The sequence below is a fragment of the Mesoplodon densirostris genome, chromosome 19 (assembly GCF_025265405.1).
Source record: "Mesoplodon densirostris isolate mMesDen1 chromosome 19, mMesDen1 primary haplotype, whole genome shotgun sequence".
In the NCBI taxonomy this organism is placed as follows: Eukaryota; Metazoa; Chordata; class Mammalia; order Artiodactyla; family Ziphiidae; genus Mesoplodon; species Mesoplodon densirostris.
Genome location: NC_082679.1, coordinates 6,284,066 through 6,299,036, shown reverse-complemented (window position 1 = coordinate 6,299,036; position 14,971 = coordinate 6,284,066). Strand labels below are relative to the sequence as shown.

Below are 14,971 nucleotides of genomic sequence, written 5' to 3'. Positions count from 1 at the left end.
GTGGAGCACGGGCTCTAGACTCGCGGGCTTCAGTAGTTGTGGCACGCGGGCTCAGTAGTTGTGGCACACGGGTTTTGTTGCTCCGCAGCATGTGGGATCTTCCCAGACCAGGGCTGGAACCCGTGTCCCCTGCATTGGCAGGCGGATTCTTAACCACCACGCCACCAGAGAAGTCCCCACGTGCACTTTTAAATTTTCTAGTAGCCACAATTTTTTTTAAAAGTAAAAAAAAAAAAAAAAAATCCCCCCAAACAAGAGTTCATTTTAACATCTCATTCAGCCCAATACATCCAAAACAATATTATTCCAATGTGAAATCAAAATACAATTTTATTTTTAAAGATTTATTATTTATTTATTTAATGTATTTTGGCTGTGTCGGGTCTTAGTTGCAGCACACGGGATCTTCATTGAGTCACGCAGGATCTTTCGTTGCAGCACGCGGGCTCTTCGTTGTGGTGCGCGGGCTTCTCTCTAGTTGTGGCATTAGGGTTTTCTCTCTCTAGTTGTGGCGCTCAGGCTCCAGGTCGCATAGGCTCTGTAGTTGTGGCGCACGGGTTCCAGAGCGCGTGGGGTCTGTAGTTTGCATCACAGGGCCTCTTGTTGAGGCGCGCGAGCTCGTTAGTTGTGGCCCGTGGGCTCAGTTGCCCCGAGGCATGTGGGATACCAGCTCCTTGACCCGGGATCGAGCCCACATTCCCTGCATTGCAAGGCGGACTCTTTACCACTGGACCACCAGGGAAGTCCCCAGAATACAGTTTTAAAGAGGTGGTTTGCTTTCTTATTTTTTGCATGATAAGTGTTTGGAATCCGATGTGTCTTCTACAATTACAGCACAACTCAGTTGGAGCTGCCACAGTTCACGAGTCAGGAGCCACCAAGGCGAGTGGCTGCCATATTCTCAGTGCAGCTCTACCCACTTGTCTTCTTGCGCTCCAGCCATGGAGATTACTTGAAGCTTTCCTGAACCATTCCATGTCTTCTAACCTCTAGGCCTTCGCCTATGCTATTCCTGCCTCCCAGAATGCTCTTCCCACCTTCTCCTGGTAACAGCTTGTCCTCCAAGTCTTTGCTTAAACATTACCTCCTTCAGGAAGACTTCCCTGAACACCACCCAACTTCCAACCCTCTGCAGATGGGTTAGTCACTCTCATCTAAGATTCCACAGCAGGTGCCTCCTTCATGTCACGCTGGATGGTGACCATCTGGATCCACATCCATCTCCCCCACTGGACCATGAGCTCCTTGAGGGCAGGCACTGGTTCTCACTCACCTCTATGTCCCAAGCAACAGCACAGGACTCGGCCCAGAGGAAGCCTTAGGAAATGTTGACCAAATGACTAAATGACTTCATTCCTTCCACTCCTGTTTTACAGAAAAGAAAACTGAGACTCAGAGAAAGGAATTTAATTGCTCAACCTCAAACACCCAGGAAACGGTGGAGCCGGAATTGGAACTCAACGTCCAACGTGGCGGTGGACACGGCCCATCTCTTGGGGCCCCCTCTGGTTCCACCTTACTATAATATGGGATGGGTGGATTTGGGAGGAGTTATTGAGAGCCCTGTGGGAAAGGAGGGAGGTGGTAGGCAGTGGGGAGTGGGAGAACCTCTAAGAGAGAGAATGAAGTCCCCAACTCTAGGCATTTGCCAGTGGCCTTCATGGTTTTGCCATCCCCACATGCTTATTTATGGGATGTTTTTCTCCAAAGTGACATGCTCTGCCAAAGTCTTCAATAAAGAAAATGTTTTATAAGAAAACTTTATGAAAAGTGTAAGCAGGGAAGAGAGCCAGAAGTCACAAACAATAAAAACTAACACTCAGGGACTTCCCTGGTGGTCCAGTGGTTGACTCCACGCTTCCAATGCAGGGGACGCGGGTTCGATCCGTGGTTGAGCAACTAAGATCCCACATGCCACGTGGTACAGCCAAAAACAAACAAACAAACAAAAAAAGCCCAACACTCATTGCAGGCTTATTCTGTGTCAGACAATGTTCTAGCACTTTCTGAATATTAAACTTATACAATCTTCATAACAGCCCTGGGAAATAGGTGCTATTTCTCTCATTTCAAGGATGAAGGAACAAGGGCGGGGAAGTGATGTGCTCAAAGGTGAATAGCTTGCAGCTGCCAGAACTGGGATTGGCACCCAAAAAGCGCAGTTTCTAGAGTCAGTGTCTTTAACTATTACACTTTATCAGCTACCCAAAGAAAAAGGAAGTTGTTTTTAAAAAATTCAACAAGAGTAAGAACTCAAGTCATTGTAAACCAATCCACCTCCAGACGTGTATACAAGAGCTGCCAAGAGGCATAGCCAACTGTCTATAGGCTGACCTAGTGCAACTGTGATGTTTTGTTACTTTTTAAATTTTTAGGTTGAATATGGATTTGGGGTGGCTTGCTGGAGAGAGGGGAAGTTGATGGAGCTTCATGAGGGTGGTGGCCAAATACTCTTGACATTCCTTAAACTTGACACAGATCCAGAGGCGGGAGGGGCTGGGGGCCTGGACTCCCGGGTCTGAGGGAGGAGGGGACTTAGCTTCCTGTGCACAGGAACACCAGAGGAAGTTAAGAAATTCCACGGTGGCTACAGAATTCCTGCAATATAAAGAAGGGTGGGAGAATAGGAGGCTAGGAGAGCGGGGAAGATGGTGGAGCTTCAACAAGAAGAGAATGTTGACCAGTCAAGAATTCTGGGGGAGAAACTGGAAAGACAGGTAGGAGAGGTGAGTCCTGGGCATCGGAGAGGCTCCCTCTGTCAGCACCTTCTGAGGTATGACTGACTGGGAGACTTGGGTGGCAGGAGTAGGGGCATGGCCAGGCTGAGCTACTGGGACTCCTACCTCCACCCTTTCTGAGGCCCCTTCCCTGCCTTCTTGAGGACAGGAGACCACCTACCTGGGTTCCCAGCCCCCAGCCTCCCCTGGGCCTCCCCTGGCATCCAGGAGGCTGGGGGCTCACTTTTGGGGGGCCCCTGTGGGACCCAGGTGTCCTGTCTTCCTGCCAGCCCTATGCTTCTCCCAAACCTTCTCCCTCTCTCCTAGTTTGTCACCCTTGACATGTCCACAAACACTTTCACACCCCTTTCCGCCCTGAGGAAGTAGACATATTCTCTCTTCCCTCCCTTTTACTCTCTTTACCTTCCCTTTCCCTCTTTCTCTTCTCCATTTCACCGATGAGGAAGACGGAGACCCAGAAAATGGAGAAAAATATGCCACTGGGCAGGGAGGCAAGGCAAGGGACCAAAAATCAGATACATTTTTCTTTCCTGTCTTCCTCTCTAAGGGTCTCCTCTCCTCCACCTTAGATCTCCAGAGCTTTTCCACTGTTGTTTTTCAGGTTATAAAAGTGCATACCCACAGAAAAGTAAATGGAAGGAAGCAGGCTACCTTCCCATGACTACCGCTGTATGCAGTTTGGTACACATGGTTTTATTTTGTGAATATTTTCATTTTACATAGCAAGGCTCACATACACATGTATTTCTGTATCTTCCTTTTTTCATTTAACATCACATAGCATAGACATCCTTGCATAACACTATCAATTCTGCATAATTATTATCCTGAGCAGCTTCATAATATGCTTGTCTCAAGCTAGCCTATCGTTTACTTAAACACTCCACTGATTCTGGACATATTCAGTGTTTCCACTGTTTTGCTATGATAAATAATGTTGTGATAAATTCAAACCTTGCTCCACATTTTGGATTTTTTTTTTTTTTTTAGTAGTCTCTTCCTAGAGCTAGAATTACTGGGTCAAAAGTGGAGAACAAGGGTCCTGATTCACGTTGCCAAATCAACTTCCATAAAAATCGTATGAATTTACCGTTTCAGTGGCCGAGAGTGCTGGTCTCACTCCCTCTTTACCAGCCCTGAGGTTTTTGTGTTTCTTGTTTTGGTTTTAAGTCCTTGCTGAGCTGATTGACTTACACACATGGCATATTGTTGAGGTTTTGATATGTCTTCGAGGAAAAGTAAAGTCAGGTATGACTGGAGATCATCGATGTCCTTATTTCTGTGAATGTCCTTTTCATGGAGTAGGGATGGAGAGATGGGAGTATGGAGCGATTAGCAATACTTTTCCATGGTGTCGTTTATCCAATCGATGTACTTACAGACTTGGGTATAGACACCTGGGTAGTTGGGTTGGCCGCAAGGGTAAACTCCCCAGGACACCAGGCCTTGCAAAGAACCATTGCACATCAGTGGTCCCCCTGAGTCACCCTGGAGGAGACAAAGCAAATTAGCTTCAGCTTCAGAGTGAAGTCCCGCCCCCACTTCTGTCTCATACACCCCCACGGTTGTCAGCCTTTGTCTTGCCAGACCCTGGACTTCCACCCTGGCCAATGGGGAGAGACTCATTGTCTCTGGGGACCAATAGTAGAGCAGGAATTAGGACCATCATGGAGAAGACAAACCACGTTCTCTGAAGACATTGGCTTGAGCCCTGGCCAATGGGACCAATCACAGGGAAGGGGCAGGGCTTCCAGGGGGTCAGAGCCCCATTTCTTCCCCATCTTTGAGGACTCAGCGCCAAGCCCATGGAAGAAGGAGCCCTATCTCCAGGGAATGGATACATGGGCATGAAAGAGGGACAGGGTGGTCTTGGAAATCAGGGGCCTAACCGATGACACAACTCACAAGGCCCAGTGCAAAATGAAAGGGTGGGCTCCCTCGCTCAGAAAGTATTAAGAATTTCAAGACAGCAACAGGAGTGCTTTAAACCAAGGGTGGGACTCTCCTGAGCGTGGGACCCTGTGTCACTGTACAACTTGCACATTCATGAAGCCGGCCCTCACGTGGGGAAGAGAAGGATGCCCCATTCTCTAGGACACACACTCCTGTCCCATCACCCCATCCCTAACACTTACCCTCCCACCACCCCTGACAGCTGAGGATGCAGGTGAGAGCAAAAGGAGTGGAGGTCCGGGGAGAGAGACAAGGAAAGGGAAAGGGTCACAGAGAAGAGGAGGAGAGGTAAAGCAAAGCATGGACAAAAGAACGGTGCAGGAGGAGAAGGAGGACAGAGAAACAGTAGTGCAGGGGCTGGAGAAAGGGGCAGGGAGGTGGACAAATGAAAAGGGGGACAGGCTTCCCTGGTGGCGCAGTGGTTGAGAGTCTGCCTGCCGATGCAGGGGACGCGGGTTCGTGCCCCGGTCCGGGAAGATCCCACATGCTCGCGGAGTGGCTGGGCCCGTGAGCCATGGCCGCTGAGCCTGCGCGTCCGGAGCCTGTGCTCCGCAACGGGAGAGGCCACAACAGTGAGGGGCCCGCGCACCGCAAGAAAAAAAAAAAAAAAGAGTGACAGAAGCAGACAGCCAATGGGGGCGGGGGTGGGCGGCCACACTGATGCAAAGAATGAAATGAAATCAGGTGTAAAGGGAGATGTGGGCAGATAATGTTGAGAGACGGGGAGGGGGTTACAAAGAGGAGGGAGAGACAGTTCTTGGCCCAGGACCAGGACCCAAGGGAGGTGAGTGAGACGTTAACTTCGGGCACACAGTCTCAGTAACTGCAATAAATCGTATTTTACTGCAATACCTTAAAATTGAATTTAATATGAAAAAGTCCATGATGAACACAGTATCCCAATTTTAGATTAAGGGTCAGTACAGGGCTGTGCTGAGACTTATTGAAGCCTGAGGTAAGTGGGAAATTCTGTAAAACTGATGGCTCTTTATTGAAAATTCTGACATTTTGTTCATCGTGGACTTTTGCATAGATTTTTTTTTTTTTTTTTTTTTTTCTTTTTGCGGTATGTGGGCCTCTCACTGTTGTGGCCTCTCCCGTTGCGGAGCACAGGCTCCGGATGCGCAGGCCCAGCAGCCATGGCTCACGGGCCCAGCCGCTCCGCGGCATATGGGATCCTCCCAGACCGGGGCACGAACCCGTATCCCCTGCATCGGCAGGTGGACTCTTAACCACTTGCGCCACCAGGGAGGCCCTTGCATAGATTTTTTGAAAAATATTGCATTAGAATGTGATTTATCTTGATTACTGAGTTTTCTGGGCACCCCCTCCCCTTTAAAGGTTGGGTTTGAAGCCAAGGCTTCACTCGCCTTCCCCTGATCCTGGCCGCATGTTGCCCATCCCCAGCCCCTCCCATTCACCTTTCTGCCTCACCCTCAGGGCCATACCAGCCCCCCCTGGGCTGTCACTACTGACCTGAGCAGAGAATGGGGTAGAGGAAGCTAGGAAAGCTGGGCCTACGGTGGGGCGGGGGTTGATGAGCGAATGCTCAACGCCAAGGTCAGGTGCAAAGATTCTGGATAGAGGGGGAAGATGGGGCTCTGTGCTGAGACGAAGCAGCCAGGGACCCAGGGCAGGGAAGGAAGGAGGGCTCACGTTGCAGGCATTGGTGCTGGAGTTGGGGATGGCAGCACACAGCATGGAATCTGCCAGCAAGTCCTCGTAAACATTCTTGCAGTCTCCAGAGGAGACGATGTCGACGTTTGCGCACATGAGTTGCACTGGAAGGGTCACTGCAAGATGAGGGTGGGGGAGCTTGTCAGTCAGAGGCCTGGGACTGTGGACCCGTGGGTCCTGATGGGGAGAGGATGGGGGTCCAGGATCCTAGACCCTGAAGGAGGAGGGGGCTGGGGCGCTCAACATTAGGATCCTGATTCCTGGTCTCCGGGGTCTGAGGGAGGAGGGGGTCAGGGTCTGGGGCCTCTGGGTCACTGAGGGAGCCTCACCAACAGGGCTGGTGATGGCGCCCCAGCCAGAAACGGTACATGTGGTCCCAGGGGGTTCACAGCGGGAAGGCAGGTTGACTTTCTTCACGCTGGATGACAGCCTGGCCGGCTTATCTAGCTTCACCAGCATGATGTCATTAACCTGGCTCTCTGAGGAGTAGCCGGGGTGGCGAAATGACATTGTGGCTCTGATCTTCTGGCCTCTTCTCAGGTATTCACTGCCCATATGCACGTTGTACGCACTGGGAGAAGGGAGCAACATTCATAGAGTCACTGTGAGTGAGAGAGTGGGACAGGGACCTAGAGAGAGAGGGGGAACAGAGACCCAGAGAGAGAAAAACAGAGATCCTGGGCGGGGGTGGGGGGGAACGGCAGAGACCCAGAGAGTGGGGAGGGCAGAGACGGGGGGCGGTGGAACAGAGACTGGGGGGTGGGGCAGGGGCCCAGGGGGAGAGCTGGAAGTGCTCAGAGCAGCCCTGTCCACGTACCTCAACATGCAGTGGGCAGCGGTAAGCACCCACCACTCGTTGACCAGCACGCCTCCACAGTAGATCTGATTGCCTCTGAGCAGGGCCACCTGCCAGGGCTGGGAGTTTCTTCCACATCGGACTCCCCCAATAATCCTTGTGTCGCCTGGAACCTGGGCTGGATAGAGACATGGAGAACAACATGGGTAGTAAGCCTCAGAGGAGGGCTGAGTGAGCAGCACAGGGATCTGGAGACGGAGATGGAGACAGACAGAGAGACAGGGCGAGATGCAGAGGCAGAAATGGGGAACAGTGCAGAGAAAGCAGGAGATGCAGATGGAGAGAGACAGAGGCAGCCCACTCAGAAACCCAGGAGGAGCATCTTGTCTGTCTGGGGGGGACGACAGAAGCTGAGAGGAGAGACCCTGAGTGCAGAAGACAGGGCCTGGGGGACACAGAGACCCCGGGAGTCAGAAGGAAGCAGGAAGAAAAGAGGCAGAAGAGTCTTGTCTTCCGAGGCAGGAAGCTGCTGGAGCAGAGGGAGGTCCTGACTCAGGGACCCCTTGGAGAGAGGGGCCCTTGAAGAGGGTCACTGGCGATGATGGGAGGTCCAAGGGTTAGGGCAGCCCTCCCAGACTGGTCCTCACCTTCCTGTGCAGCAGATCCCAGGGCTAAGGACAGCAGTAGGGTCAGCAGGGGTGGAAGAAGAAATCCTGCCATTGTGGCTTCTCTGAGTCGCTCAGGGGATGTGCCGGGCAGAGGAGGGGTCTCTTCTGCTGGGGCTGAGAAGGACAGAGTTCAGGAAGCAGGAGTCCTGGCCCCCAGCCCCCTCCTCCTTCAGACCCAGGAGTCCTTCCCCCTGGGACCCGGGAATCTGGACTCCCAGCTCTCCCCATCCATAAGTCTGTATCCCTAGCTCCTTTTCCCCTAAGAGACCCAAAATTCCAGACCTCCAGCCCCTCATCTGTCAGAGCCAGGCGTCCAGCCTCCCCACTGCCCCCTCCCCTCGGGAACAGGACTCAGCTGTCCAGCCAGCCTCATTCCCCCAACCTAAATGAGGCCCCTTCTCACCTCAGGAGGGCCTGATCTGATGTGGGGCGCAGACTCGGTTGGGAGTCAAGCTTCTCCAGACCTGACCAGGGTGGCAGTCTTATACTACGTCCAGCCCCCGCCCCCGCCCCCGCCCCCCACCCCCTCAGCGCCCTGGTATGCAGGTGGAAAAGGCTCTGAGACACACTCTTCCTGCGCTTCTGGTTATCTCAAACCCCTGAGGCAGCTAAATCACTTGGCAGCAGTCTACTTTTTCCACCCTCCCGCCCCTGCGCATTCTGGGCCCAGCATCCCCGGTGGCCACTACGGAGGCGGGAGCCACAGGTGCTCTGGCTCCGAGGGGCAGATTCAAGGAGCGGCTGAGCTCAGGAAATGCGCTTTGACTTGGGTCCTCCTTTGGGGCCATTTCCTTGCCCCAATCCCCTCTCAGGGATGACCTAGAGCCCATACGGTAGTTCTGACGAGCTTGTGATAATTTGCTCAGGCTGGAACCCAGTCATGTCTTTTGAACCTAATATAGGGTATGAATGAAAAAGAAAAGGCTTTCCCTCACTTCACCCTGAGAAATGCTTACTGTTATCAATATAGTCTGTGTTCTCATGTTATGCAGAGATTCCTATACATATTATGTATTTATAACAAAAACGTCTGTACTAAACATTATCTAATGTAACCTTTTCTTTACAAATTACCTTGAACAATTTTTCCTCCTAGTATATTTATCTATTTAAAACATTTTTGGAAATATTTATTTATTTGGTTGTGCTGGGTCTTAGTTGCGGCAGGCAGGCTCCTTAGTTGTGGCATGTGAACTTTTAGTTGCGGCATGCCTGTGGGATCTAGTTCCCTGACCAGGGATCAAACCTGGGCCCCCTACATTGGAAGCTCAGAGTAGCCACCAGGGAAGTCTCTCCTCTTAATGTGTTTAAATGGGTTCTCCTTCCTTCTTAATGGTTGCATAACATTCTATACTATAGTTGTACCCTGACTTATGTAATCTGTTTCAAATTGGAGGATTTTTGGATAGTTTTAATTATAATAATGCTGGGTTGAACTTCCTTGTACTTTCATCTTCCCTAATTGTGTTCATTCAAGAAATATTTACTGAGCAACTATTCTGTGCCAGCAGTTATTCTGGTTCCTGGGGACAATGTGGTCAACAAAGCAAACAAAAATTTCTTCATACAGCCTCTTGTTTTAGTGGGTGGAGACTGTGAATACAAAAATAAATATATAAAATATATAGTTTGTTAGACGTTGGTAAGTACTACAGAGAAAAATAAAAGCAGGGAAGAGGGTATTTAAATCATTGCCACCATTCAGCCATTTAACAATCATTTAATAAATATATTTTATAATTCCTATGTGCCTGCAACTTACTATTATGCATCAGAAGGTCAAAAAGCATCTTTGTTACACCACCAGACTGTATGAGAAAGCAACAGACCTGTATTTATTTCAGTCACCTTGCAACTAATAATGAACAGAAAGTAGAACTCTATTCTCAGTATATTTTCAAGGTAAACCAAGCAGTCATCCATGATTATTTTTCACATCAAGTATTTTAGGTAGTATCGACTTGCTTTGTTTCAGTTTGTGCTTTTTCAAAGCAAAAGCTCTGCCTGAAAAATACAAGACTGAGAGAAATGTGCATTGAAAAGGAAAAAAGCAGAAATGTCATGTGGAGAACCTGGGAACAAGAAAGAATATCATGGGGATTGTCTGAGTCATAGTGTGCCTTCAAAAGCTGAGTGATAGGTTTAGAGTGGCTCCTGGCTTCTTAATTATCTGGGCACTGTTCTAAACCAAGGATAATTTACTGTATTCTATAAATAAAATTTTAAAAAAGAACAGGGAAGAGGGATAGGGAGTTATTGGTTTCCTCCACTCTCAGGGACACCTGGGGTTATAATACTAGGAAGAGTCCACATGAAGATGACATTTGAACAAAATCTTAAAGGAGATGGTGGATTGATCCATGTAGCTACTTGGAGGTAGTGAGTCCTAGGCAGAGCAAATGGGCAGGTAAGTTAGGCAAGGGACATGCTTAGAATGTTCAAAAGGGGAGCCCTTTTGACTGGAGCTGAATGAGCAGGGGGACAAGGGCAGGTAATGAGGTCAGAGAGGTAATAGGACTAGGATGACATAGGACCTTAAAGATCAGTGTAGGACTTTGGTGTTTACCTTGAGTGAGATGGGAACCATTATACTTGAAGGCACGTTCCTAAAAGCAGAATTGACCCCAACTTCTAAATCAGACCCCAAAAATGTGATTTGTTCCTCAGCCCTGAGCCCAAATCTTACCTCAATCCTGACCCCTACCCAACTCTATTTTTGTCCCATAGTTTGGCCCATAATAGACATTATTGTTGCCTACTCAAACATTCATTCCTTCTGTCTTTCTATCAGAACCCCAATTTTGTTTGGATAATCTTTTATCCTCATCATGATTGTAAATGTTACTGCACCAAGCAGAAAAGCCATTTCTGCCTGCCAGGGATTGGTTTAGAAATGAACATGTGATGCAGTTCTGTCCAATGGGGAATGAGGGGGAAGACCACTGGGGCACTTCTCGGAAAGGCTTTCTTATTTCCAAAAAGAGACACCGGAAGAATTCTCTTTTCTTCTTCAAGATGGTGGTACCATTCATTGAGAAGACACGGCTGGATATGATCAAGTGCCTAGGACAGAGTAAAAAAGACCCCACTCTTTTTTAACAAAATGCTGAGGAGGCAGTGGGTTGAAGAGAGAATCCAGGGACTTCATGCATAATTCTAACTCCAATCCTTACTTTGACACAATTCTCAACACCAATCTTTTTTTTAAATAATACAATTATTTTATTATAAGCCTGAATATCACCTGACACATATTCCAAAACTAAACAGTGTTGTATGGGAAACAGAATAAATAAGCATATTGAAAGATGGTCGTCTATCTTCTCATCCACCCCTAACGCTGATAAAGGATACAGTCAAATTATAGAAACTTAGAAAGGTAACACATAGGTTTCACTTTGAATGCTGACCAAGCTTGGTACCTGATGGTAGAAGACACATATACTAAAGGCTCAGCACCAATATTGATGCAAGCCTGAGTTTTAACCCGAAACCTTAACTCGTACCCAACCCTAACCCTCAATTCTGCTCTATCCTTGACCAATTCTAAACTTTTACCTCAACTTGGAATCTAGCTCCTGACCAAGTTCCTGCTTCCAAATATCAACTCAGACTAGACTTCACCCCTCAATCAACCTTAACCCTGACTCTTGACTCAAACCCTGGATCCCTAACCATAACCCAAACTCAACCTTGACCCAAACACTGAATGTCACCATAGCTTCTGTCCCAAACCTGACCACATGCACAGCTCAGACTATCGTCTTCATCCCTGTCATATTCCAGGAAGACCACACTGACATCCTCCCCATGAACCCATCCCCAGCTCACACCAATCCCAACACTCTGACTCCAGTCCCGGCCCTACTCTCATCTACAACCCAATTTCTTAATGAGATCCCATCCCATTTCCATGCCAAACTCTTTCCCTCACCCCATCTTCACTTTTCCAACTCCATACCCCACCCAACTCCATACTTCCTTTCACACACTAAAATAAAGTTCACCACTTAACACCATACAGTTGATCCCACACTGACTAAATTCAAGTGAAGTCCCCAAAACTTCTGAGACACTTACTCTCATCAAATCCCAAATCAGACCCCAGAATTCGGACCCCCGACCCCACTAATTCCACACTGGGACCCTGGCCATGAGGTGTGTCAACCCTCTTGACTTGGGCTCCCAAATCAAGTAGGGGCAGATGCTAGGCCACTCGACCTCACAGCACCCTGAGCCAGCAATCTGTATCTTTCCCACCTGGCTTCCCAAACAGAGGAATTTTGGCAAGACTTCCAATCTGTTATCTGTTGTCCAAATCTTCATTCCTGGATTCTCTCTTCAGCCCCCTGCCTCCTCAGCATACTGTTAAAAAGAGGAAAGCAGCTACGCTACACTGGAGCCCTGCTATTCTCTCCTAAATCACCAGAATGTCTCTTCTGCTGTGCTTGGCATATATGTCTTTCTTTTTTTTTTTTAAAGATTTAATTTTTTAAAAAATTTATTTATTTATTTATTTATTTATGGCTGTGTTGGGTCTTCCTTTCTGTGCGAGGGCTTTCTCTAGTTGCGGCGAGTGGGGGCCACTCTTCATCGCGGTGCACGGGCCTCTCACTATCGCGGGCTCTCTTGTTGTGGAGCACAGGTTCCAGACGCGCAGGCTCAGCAGTTGTGGCTCAGGGCCTAGTTGCTCCGCGGCATGTGGGATCTTCCCAGGCCAGGGCTGGAACCCGTGTCCCCTGCATTAGCAGGCAGATTCTCAACAACTGCGCCACCAGGGAAGCCCTAAGATTTAATCTTTTATTTATTTTGGCTGCGTTGGGTTTTTGTTGCTGCGAGCAGACTTTCTCTAGTTGTGGCGAGAAGAGGCTACTCTTTATTGCGGTGCTCAGGCTTCTCATTGCGGTGGCTTCTCTTCGTTGTGGAGCACGGACTCTAGGAGCATGGGCTTCAGTAGTTGTGGCATGTGGGCTCAGTAGTTTTGGCGTACGGGCTTAGTTACTCCGCAGCATGTGGGATCTTCCTGGACCAGGGATAGAACCCATGTCCCCTGCGTTGGCAGTCGGATTCTTATCCACTGTGCCACCAGGGAAGTCTGGCATATCTGTCTTTCTGTTGTTGTGGGGTTTTTTTGGTTGTGTTGGGTCTTAGCTGCGGCAGGCAGGCTCCTTAGTTGTGCCATGCATGTGGGATCTAGTTCCCGGGCCAGGAATCAAACCTGGGCCTCCTGCATTGGGAGTGTGGAGTCTTAACCATTGCACCACCAGGGAAATCCCTGTCTTCCTGTGTTCTTGACTATTTAATCTGACTTTATTGCTAAACACTGGTCTTCACAAGCAGAGGACATGTGTCTGGTGTTCAAAGGTGTTTTTATAAGCACCCAGCCCAAACCAGGGAGCGTAGGAGGTACTTAAATAAATACTAGTTTGCAAACCACTGTCATCCACAGATCAGTCAACAACCCAGTCCTTCCTTGTTCCCTGAGCCATTCAGCAACAGGGCGTGATAGGAAGAACTTGACCTACAAGTCAGACAAACCCAGGTTTGACCAACCCTAGTTGCCCTCCTCATGATCTCAGGTAAGTGATTTAATTTTTCCAAGCCTCACTTTGTCCCTCTCTAAAGTGGAGGAAAGCAAACTCTACTTCTCAAGGTGAGTGAAAGAATTAAATAATATTGGCTGCCTTACCTCATCCTACCAGGAATGAGGCAGCTTCCATTTCTTATGCATCTACGATGTGATGTGTCGGATGCTCTGCAAACCACATCTCTATTCGCCTCATGGGACCAAACGAGGACTGCCTTCCCCATTTTATAGATGAAAAAAGGGAAGTTTAAAAGAAGTTAGAACCCTTGTGCAAAATCAACAGCTAAGGAGGCAGAAGGGTCAGAATTCGAATGCTGAGGATTGCCCATAGTCTAATCATTGTACAAACCCACAATCTGAGAAGGAAGTTTCCTTGGGACACTGTCACATATGCTCAGAATCTCTTTTGGCTAAAAATGAACTCGGAACCCCATAGGCTTACTATTAATGATGCATGCCCCCACCTTGACGAGAGCCCCAAATCCCCAGTCCTCTCATGCCCTTTGGGTTTAATCCTGTTTCTAAGTCCCACCCAGACACCCAGCTTCATACTTTCTTTGCACACAGACTTATGTCCTGATCCTTTGCCAGATGACTCATCTTCCAGCTCATGATCACACCTGAGAACTGGTATCTTGCTGTCCTGCATCTGTGCCTTACTCTGAGGGATCCTGGACATTGCGATTCTGGAACCTCCTGCTTCAGCTCCTTGGGTTCTGAAGGCCCATTGTTTCTGACTTCCAGGACTCCATTCCCCCCTTTTTTCAAGAACAGCTCCTACTGGGGGCCTCCCTGGTGGCGCAGTGGTTGAGAGTCCGCCTGCCGATGCAGGGGATACGGGTTCGTGCCCCGGTCTGGGAGGATCCCATATGCCGCGGAGCGGCTGGGCCCGTGAGCCATGGCCGCTGAGCCTGCGCGTCCGGAGCCTGTGCTCCGCAACGGGAGAGGCCACAACAGTGAGAGGCCCGCGTACCGCAAAAAAGAAAAAAAAAAAAAAAAAAAAAAAAAAGAACAGCTCCTACTTCTTTCAGGAATCCGCCCCCTCATTTCATATAGATCTGGTGAAACTGTCAATCATAGTTTTCCAAACCCTCCCACCCACTGGGATGGACGCATGACCCAGTCAAGCCAACAAGATCATGGTTTCCTCCCTAGAAATAATGATTAATCCAGTGGGTGGGCTCATTTCAAGCTGGACCAATCAGAATTCTTCCCTGGGATTAATATCAAGATGTTGGGAGAAAAGAGATCTTTGTTTCTGCTGGGTTTGCTTAACTGGGCTGCTATGTTCCCTCCACCTGAAGAAGTTTGTCTACAGAGGCTAGAATGAGATCCATAGGAGAAGGAAAGAGACAAGCAGAGATGAGAAAGAGTTCACACATATGAGAGAGAGAAACAGAGACAGAGAGAAGCAGGCAGAATGACAGAGAGAGAAATTGTCACAGAGAGACAGAGATGATTGGCTTAAGTCACCAATACACATACTTGAGACTCATACCCATGTCACTTCTTCTAACATTATGAATCGACTCCAAGGCCTTCCTAGGCACCT

General features: G+C 48.8%; 1 protein-coding gene across 1 annotated transcript; it reads right to left on the bottom strand.

The window, feature by feature from the left end:
* Window positions 1-4,070: 4,070 nt before the first annotated feature.
* Window positions 4,071-7,884, bottom strand: LOC132479775 (kallikrein-7-like). The gene is made up of 5 exons (XM_060083329.1): window positions 7,812-7,884; window positions 7,186-7,342; window positions 6,698-6,939; window positions 6,348-6,484; window positions 4,071-4,226 (listed from the first exon to the last, which is right to left on the bottom strand). Exons 1-5 carry the CDS (start codon window positions 7,882-7,884, stop codon window positions 4,071-4,073), a joined length of 765 nt encoding a protein of 254 aa, XP_059939312.1.
* Window positions 7,885-14,971: the final 7,087 nt, after the last annotated feature.

Coding starts and splice junctions, on each gene's coding strand:
- LOC132479775 (XM_060083329.1), bottom strand. CDS start 7,884: ATGGCAGGATTTCTTCTTCCACCCCTGCTGACCCTACTGCTGTCCTTA. Junction 6,940..7,185: donor GCTGCCCACTGCATGTTGAG/GTACGTGGACAG, acceptor CCCTTCTCCCAG/TGCGTACAACGTGCATATGG. Junction 4,227..6,347: donor CCAGCACCAATGCCTGCAAC/GTGAGCCCTCCT, acceptor TGTCTCCTCCAG/GGTGACTCAGGGGGACCACT.